The sequence below is a fragment of the Hirsutella rhossiliensis genome (assembly GCF_020360975.1).
Source record: "Hirsutella rhossiliensis strain HR02 chromosome Unknown scaffold00035, whole genome shotgun sequence".
Lineage (NCBI taxonomy): Eukaryota > Fungi > Ascomycota > Sordariomycetes > Hypocreales > Ophiocordycipitaceae > Hirsutella > Hirsutella rhossiliensis.
The window spans coordinates 33,758-42,424 of record NW_025408701.1 but is presented as its reverse complement, the minus strand read 5'-3'; the positions used below and the strand labels follow the sequence as shown (position 1 = coordinate 42,424).

The following is an 8,667-nucleotide window of genomic DNA, read 5'->3' as shown; positions in this document are numbered from 1 at the left end:
GCGGGGTCAGGGGGTTAGCGTGACGCAGGACTCTGCCTGTTGATTTCTCTTCCCTCGGCTTGGCCTCAAGTGGCAATATGTATGCATATGCATGGGAAGGTCGGGAGGTGGCAAAGCTTTCAGCGTACGAAGCCTCAGGACAAGGGACGGTTGCCCTCCTCGGCATCAGCCTTGGAAGAAAAATGTAACCTCTGTAAGACCTGCATCGGAGTGAGCGGCTCCCAGGACGTGGTCCAACTGACCAACCGACTCGCCACTCCTCTTGTTGGGAAAACTTGGTAAGGTGGCCGGCCTGGGGTCTATTTGCTCTGCAGGCTTGGACCCGTTACTAGCTTCTGGTGATGCTTCCGCCCGTAGCAAGGGTACAAGGAGAGCCTACTGGTTCGCCCCATAGGGTGGAAATGCGAAATGTCGCGATACTTCCAAGCTCCTTTCAAGTAACTCGATTCATAAAAGTATGCATTAACAGGCGCAGTCTCGTTCCTGTTCAGCACAGGGCAGCCGGGCACCCTGACTGTCGGTTCTGGTCAGTGCGGTCAGGGCATAAACATGGTCCGGAGCCGCCATTTGTGATATGCCTTGCACTTGGGCCCCGTCCCATCCTCCGCTTGTCAGGCGCCATCAAAAATTAGGCCGCCGGTGTGGATGTTTGCCTGTCCAGAGTGTAGTGTTTCCCAATGCTCCTACCAACTACATGATCTATTCGCAGCCTTGACCATACACTCGACCTTCTGGAAGACGATGTCGCAAACCGAATCTCCTCCTTTCGGCGCCTCCGCAAGTTCGAATGGTTCTTCGGCTACCCAGGAACAGCCCGGTTTTCACTCCGATGTCACCACAGCCGCTCAACGGCCCCATTTTCAGGACGATGGTAAGAATGACTTCGTGATTTATCATGACGACAGTTGGCGATTGGCTGAAGTGAAAGGAATAGGGGTGTTAGTCACTACTGCAGATAAGTCGAATACTGCAAGTGAGCGCAAGCCTGAGACGGCACGTATCCAAGAGACCATCAACCCCAACGTCGAGAATCTTCATCAAGCTGTTAGACGTGTTCCTGGAATACAGTTAGAGATCCCTCCAATCGCTTTCCGGATGACTGTGTATGGAATTATTCGGCGACTAGTCGAGGAAGTTGAAGGGAATACCGGGACAGCCGGCGAGTTTGCACAACAGTGCTCAGCAGAGCTATCACATCCGGATCTCCAGGCGATTGCACAATTCCAGGGACAGCTTGGGTCCCCAGGTACTCTCGGAGGAGACCCCCCATACCAGGTGGCCAAGCACATGGAGATTTCTCACAGGTACAGCCTTTACGAGGACAGCTATTTTGATCTCGTTAAGACCGAGGACGCATTTGTAAGTTCTCTCACAAACAGCATCGATTGGGAACTAATACACGCAGCGTCGACTTTTCCAATCTGCTAAAGAAATAGCGAAGGAGATGGGCTTTCAACAAATGGAGAGGTATGCGAGTGAAAGTTTGAGGATATAGACGAAGATGCCACGGCAAGAACGAACCATGAAGGCCGTGAAACTGTCTTTTAATTACATTTCGAGAACTATTACACCTCGATCGGCTTGAGTGACAATTGAGAGGCGAATGGGGACCTGTTTTTTCATTTGGTCGATGCCGCCTGCTGAGATAGGGTAGTGCGGTTCATGTCGGTGTCCCAGCTGAGGGTATTACACTTGTCGTGAAAACGGGTTAACGATCTAGGTCCGAAGGTTACCTAATCGGGCTGACTCTAGCAAAGGTGACTGAGAAGGATGAATAATGTTGTTGTTAAGCGGTGGTATCGAACCTTCTAGACGACAACGTCATCTAGGCGGCCAGGGTGGCGACATCGCCACCACAAGGCAGCCACAGGTGACAGAACTATAAGAAGTCACTTTTGTTAGGGAGGAGGAAGAATCTAAGGAACTTAATCAATTCATCACTTGCACCTCTCTTCGCGAGAACACTCAATTTGAATTTCTCTGCACGCGTCAGCCCCCATCAACAAGCCTGCAGCGTCCTGGACACCATTGGTGGTTGGCTAGCTAACCGGAAGCACTTCCGGCCTCCAGCTACACACCATCCGTTTTTCGGCTGCAGGTTCATCAAACATACAGGATGCCCACTCGATGAAGGCGGAAGCCGTGAAACGAATCCTGTCTGCCACCGTTCTAGTGACCACTTCATCTGCAGCCTCCTTACTTACCATTTCCAAGTAACAGTCCGGCCTTCTCCTTTTCACCTGTAAATGGAATGCTCGCCTCGGGAAGAATGGGGTTTACCACTCTCTATCTTACAATTACATCCTACTAAGAAGCAGGCACTTCGCGTCACTGCATTGAGAAAAGACGAATGTCTTTTGTCCGACGATTGCGCCGTCGATTGCTTTCCGTCTATACCGATCAATCCCAGGGTTTACCGATGCGAGCGCTTAATCCTCATGAGCTTCAGATGGCGCACTCAACACGGGCCAGAAAACATAACAGGATTCACGAAAAGCCTTTCAAATGCCCCTATTCTGGCTGTGGCAGGTCACGGGACGGGTTTGGCTCAACGCTGATCTCCGGCGGCACTCACGACCGTTCATTCCGAGCTCCCTTCACCCGGAAAATGGTACACCTGTCCCTACTGTGGTCCAAGGAGAAAAGTCGTCCACCGAAAATTTGGAGAAGAAACGAGAATTTCCGTGCTCATCTGGGCCGTGTCCACGGAAAGACTGTAAATTCCGACGCGGATTTAAGCGGTTACTTCTACTTGTACGTCATCAAAAACAGTCACATTCAATCTTCTAAGCAACTCCACTAACTCAAAGGAAGAAATAGTAGATTGGAAGGCAAGAACGGTGTTGATGATAGCCTCGACGCCGAGCCCAGCCAAACCAGTTCTCCGAATATCACTTCAGGTTTGGGCCAGAACCGGCAAGCGTTAGATCCCGTGATGTTCCATCGAGCCGGGAAAAGATCGAAGCATGTTAAATATGCCTGACAAGGACTTAGCTCCCGAACCATTCTTGTCCTTCGCCAGGAGGGAGTTCCTAAAGCCACTATGCAAAGCCGAGTTGATTCAACTTATTACTGCCATGGGACGGATGACGAGATACCCTCAACGCGCTCACGATGTAATCCTCGACGGGCCTATCAACAACGACTATCTCGAAGACTTTCACATTTTTCTCACCCAAGGCTACTCGACCAACGGACTTGATGTAGTTGATCAAGCAGTGCGTGTCACTCCGGCCGGTAGTCATGGGAAATCCCGGCGACCCAGAAGTCGTGAGAATCACCCAAGCGTCCATGCAGACAGGACATCACTAACTATCACAGCCAGTCGATGAAACTTTGTCGGATTATATGAAGTTGAGGCTGTAAGCATGGTCTGGCTCCGATCTAAGTCATGCGAGAGCTATGGCAAAGCTTCGCACGATTTGAAACAGCTGTCTTGTGGCCAATGCTGTCCGCGCAAGGGTGCTCTCAAGAAAGGACGAATGGTCTTGTCGCTGTCTCTGCTTATAGAAAGGAGTGAATGATTAGGCCTTACATATATGTAGTTGACAGAGGTAGAAATGACCATTGAACCTCGTAGAGACATCCGTCCTTCCCAGCAGCCGGCGACTTCGTTGAGAACCGGCTTGGCACAGATGTCTCCTCTCTCAGAAGCGCAACGCAATTGCGTTGATGCCAGACTGCCGTCGATAAAGTGAAATCGCTCATCCGTAGATCAAAGATGTGCGAAGCAATAAATTACACAGCAGCTTGGTCTAGGTGGTTGAAGACTACGCGGTGACGTGTATCGATACGGTATATCGCCAACACGGAACAGGTATAATCGTACAAGTTGCAAACCGACCGTCCCCTGTCCAAGTCCCGACAAGGCTGCATGAGAGGTACCATTTTCAGCGCGCAGCCAGGGTATAAAAGGCCTGGAGCTGCCTTAGCAATCTTCAGTGGCTCTTTTCCCAGACACTTCCCTTGCCTAAGACCTGGCATGGATGTTGTTATGTTCTCCAAGCCCATCGTTTCATCCGGCTTTCACTTCCACCAAAATCCTCTCCTACGTAAAGGCGTCCCCCCTCTAAGTATAACGCGGCGTCAAGTCCTACCGAAGCGGCTCATAAAGGTCGGCAGGTGAGTGCACGCTCCACGCAATAATGCTGGCATTTCTAACTGCAGGCAGAAGTGATCGCTGGTCTTTATGCAAAATGGTTCATAAAGAGGGAGTATTCATACCGGTTAAGTTTCGTTTCGACACTTCCTTAACTGGGGTGCCGCCTCAAGTGTTGCGGACGAAGAAGCCATTTACATCGTGCGAATCTTGTCGCCAAAAGCACACAAAGTGCGACGCAAGCAAACCTCGGTGCAACGTTTGCATAGGGTTCCATCGGGATTGCCACTATGTTCAACGCAGTTTTCAAGTCAAGGCTGCTGGGCCGGGAAAAGGCGTCTACACCTTTGAAGAGTCCCAAGCACCTGTCATATTACTTGCCGCCAACACCTACAGTCCGGCTTTCATCAGGGAGCACAATCAGGGTGGTTTTCCATATCTAAATATGGAAATACCCTTTCCATGAATGGCATGGAAAAGGTATGGATATGGATCCATGTATTTCCATATTATTGGCTAAACCACGCCACTAACAGGGTTCCCACAGGGTTATTTACAAGAGTCCTTGTTCACCGTAATCGTTGTAAGCCCATGTTTGCTGTACCTTATTCCAGGGGGCTTGAACCCCGCAAAAAATCCCCACATCCACGAAATCATCTTCCCCACCAACCCACACCATATTATCACCTCGCGACGATGGATTCTGAGTCTGTGTTATCCTTCTTCGATTCTGAATCCATTATTTCAGATTCTTCCACGTCTACATCTCGCAATACAAGAGGGAAAACCGCCTTTGGAACATGGAAACATGCTCGTCCGGCAGTGAAAGGGGAAGCGGAGTTCAAAGGCAGGAACCGCCTCATGTATTGTCTTCATTGTCCCCAGGAGGATCCCTACAGCACTTCGGTTACCACCAATTTTCGAAAACACCTTGAGGGCAAGCACGACATCAATGTCGTAGAGAATTTATCTCCTCTTCAATCGTCCATCATCGAAGGGTTTGATCAACTCTATGGGCAAGCGCGGGATCTGGGCCGTGCGACAGAGATTGAGTCCCAGGTCTTCAAAGGCTACCTTGACGAAGAAAAGATCAATAAAGCGCTAGCTTGGTTAGTCGTCATACTAAACCTCCCATACCGAATAGTTGAATCTCGGAATTTCACCTCTTCATTTCTACCTTGAATCCTGTCGCGAAGGACTTTCTCCCCTCAGCCCACTCAACTATTCCAGGAATCATTGATCAGCAATTCCAATCTGCAAAGAAAATCGTACGAAAGAAGCTCCAGTCGGCAATGTCCAAGGTCCATCTTTCACTTGATATTTGGACTTCTCCCAATCGACTTCTTCTTCTCGGAATTTGCGCTCATTTTGTCGACCATGTTCAAGAAGCACGAAAAAAAAACACTCCTTGCTCTTCGGCCGGTAGCCAACCACTCAGGAGAAGAGCAGTTTATTACTCTTATGCCAGTTCTGCGAGATTTTGGCATTGTGCGACGCATTGGTAGTGTTGTGGGTGATAACTCGAGTACGAATGATACCCTTTGCCGTGCATTCAGTACATGCCTCAAGGAAGAGGAGGGCATTGATTGGGATCCCGAAGTCCACCGTCTCCGATGTATGGGCCACATTATTAACTTGGCAGTTCAAGCGTTCCTGTTCCAAGGCTCTCTAGACTCGAAACGGTGCGAACAGTACGATAACGGAGAAGAACTTGAAGGAATCCAAAACAGCGCGCCGAGTTTCGGCTTCTCGGCCCACTTGGAAAGCTCCACAACCTGGTTATCAATATTCGAAGTTCGCAGGACGAACCAAGGAATTCAACGAGCTCGCAGGGAGAGGGATTCCACTTGATAATCGTACAAGGTGGAATAGTTGGTACCAAATGCTGCACGTTGCCACAGAGAAGGGAATTGCAGGTGCCCTGGACACCTACACCAAGAATCACTTTGCAGATCTCTCTGCCGATTTTCTATCACCAGAAGATTGGACTCGGCTCCGCACGATTAAAGAGATCCTTCAACCGTTTTCACGAGCAACACTGGCAACGCAAGGGGATCACGCCACGCTTGATAAAGTGCTGTTCACGATGGACGTCTTGATCCGATGTTTTGATGAGGCTTTGGTAACATACATTCTTGTCTGATATCTTCACGTGAACGCTAATATGGTGTAATAGATCTCATATAAATCAGACCCAGAACTTTCCCCAGGATCCGGAAGGGTGGAAGTCTTCGATAAATATTACAGCAAGACAGAGAATTCGCCCTATTACGCGGCTGCTTTGGTCCTTCATCCAAGCTATCGTACTGTGACGGTACAAGTGCACGAACAAGGTCGAGTGCGACTTGGGTAAAGTGATTGTCTACAAGAGAGAAAGAGGTTCCTAAGGAAGACTCTGACTTTCGCTATTTACATGAATAAAAGCGGGACCTTTCATAAAGTATGAAAGTCACATGATCGTTCCCTCACACATGGGCCTCCTTTACTCCATCGCTTCTGATTCTTCCACGTCTTGCTGAGCCTGTAGGCGAGCATTTTGCGCTTCTTGTTTCGTCGGTCTGGGTTTGTTTTGTTGTGCTTCTCGAACTCTTTGATGGCGATGTGAGCGTTGACGACGTTGTGTAGTGGTTCCCATGTTGCCTGCTCAAGGTCGAAGCCTCTCCATAGTATATGGTACTGGAAGCCTTTCTGTTTTGTGCGTTTCGAGTCCAGTATTTCTTCAATCGCCCAGAGTTTCTCCCCTTTGCATCTAGCGTTATTGGTGGGGCGGTGTGTTGTATTGGCCGGGAGCGGGTCGTTTGGTGACGGTCGCAGGAGGTTGGTGTGAAATGAATTGTGAATTGAGTCTAGTTCATGTGGCAACTTCAGTTGGTAGGAGTGAGGGTTGAGCACGCGCTCGATTCGAAAAGGGCCAATGAACTTGTGATCTAGTTTTGGGATGGGTCGGGCTGAATCAATGTTGCGTGTGCTAAGTAGCACCATGTCTCCAACTCGGTAAGCTGGCGCCGGTGATCTATTTGCGTTGGCGAACTGCTCTTGTGAGGCTTGAGCTGAGAGCAGGTTTGTCCGAAGTAGATCAGTGATTTCTTGCATCTTGGCGACAAATTCGTTCCCCTCGTTGCAGCGTTCTGCCAGGTCTTTGGATGCCGCGAGTGGTATTGCGCGAGGGGACCAAAGCTCATTCGGGGTGATAGCCTGTGTTCGCAAAAATGGGGACATTCCCGTTGAATCGCTGACAACGTTACGGGCTGCGAATTCGGCCAATGGGAGCCACTCGTCCCAGTCGTCCTGAGCAAAGCTAACATATTGGCGAAGGTATTGTTCGAGAAATGAGTTAGCGTTTTCCGTCTGGCCGTCAGTTTCGGGGTGATATGCTGTAGAAAGGCTGATATTGATCCGTAGACGGTGGCAAACCGCTTTCCAGAATTCCGAGACAAACAGTGGTCCTCTATCAGACACGATTGAATCCGGTAGTCCATGGAGTTTCCAGACATCTCGTACGAAGAGTGTTGCCAAGTCATGTGTTTTCATGTCGGTCTTGCAGGGCGTGAAATGTCTGTCCTTTGACAGCCTATCGACTACCACCATGATTGCGTTGAATCCACGAGCTGTGCGCTGAATTGGGCCAATGAAGTCAACGGATAAGTCTCTCCATCTTTGCAAGGGAATTGGGAGCGGTTTCAATGTCCCCTGGTACCGCAACTGGGAGGTTTTGTTCCTCAGACATCCGTGGCAATTGCGTGTGAATTGTTTCGTATCGGCGCTAAGCTTTGGCCACCAATAAGAGCGTGAAATGAGTTCGTATAGCTTGTTTTTCCGGGTGGCCTGATTCGACGCTGTCATGGGCGAGTTGAGTGAGAAGGGTCCGTAGTTCGCCTGCGGGTACGTATAGCCTCTCTCGGAAATATAATCGGCCTTCGTTTATCATGCATTCCGATAGAGAAACTTCCTTTGAGTGGGGAATTCCATGGGGTTTGAGCATCTCGTCCTGATTTTCATCCACCATTCGTCCTCCTCATAGCCCTTGTCTAGAAGTCTTGTGATTTTGTGGTTGATTGGTTCTGGCTGAATTTCGTCAAGAATGGCGGGACATAGTGCAATCTCTTGTTCCCAGGAGAGATTTGCAAAGAGCTCTGAGAGCTCGGGGTCAAGCCTTAGTTGTTCTTGTACAGAGGAGTCTATGTTGGAAGGCTTAAGCAGCGACTGTTGTTGGTACTGGATGCGGTCGTCATTTTCATCTTTCGGTAAGTCTTGTGATCTCCGTGTGAGTGAGTCAGGCTTTCCGTTCTCTTTCCCAGGCACTGACTTGATAGCGAATTGGAACTGTGATAGGAATTCGCTCCACCTGACTTGTCGTCTTGAAAGTTGCTTGGTTGTCATGAAATATCGAAGGTTGGCATGGTCAGTGATGACTGTAATCTGGTGGTGTGTGCCTTGGAGTTCGGGTCTCCAGCATTCGAAGCAGCGTACAATAGCCAAAAGTTCTTTGTCATATATCTCGTAATTGCACTCAGCGGGGTCGTACTTCTTGGACATGAAAGCCACTGGGTGTAGCACTCCTTGATCGT

At 49.5% G+C, this 8,667-nt stretch overlaps 1 protein-coding gene across 1 annotated transcript; it reads left to right on the top strand.

Moving 5' to 3' along the window:
* Nucleotides 1-741: 741 nt before the first annotated feature.
* Nucleotides 742-1,495, top strand: HRG_12022 (uncharacterized protein; the record flags this gene model as incomplete). The annotated part of the gene is made up of 3 exons (XM_044870492.1): nucleotides 742-871; nucleotides 935-1,359; nucleotides 1,406-1,495. The coding sequence occupies 3 exons, from the start codon at nucleotides 742-744 to the stop codon at nucleotides 1,493-1,495; spliced, it is 645 nt and encodes a 214-aa protein (XP_044714424.1).
* Between the last annotated feature and the right edge of the window lie 7,172 nt (nucleotides 1,496-8,667).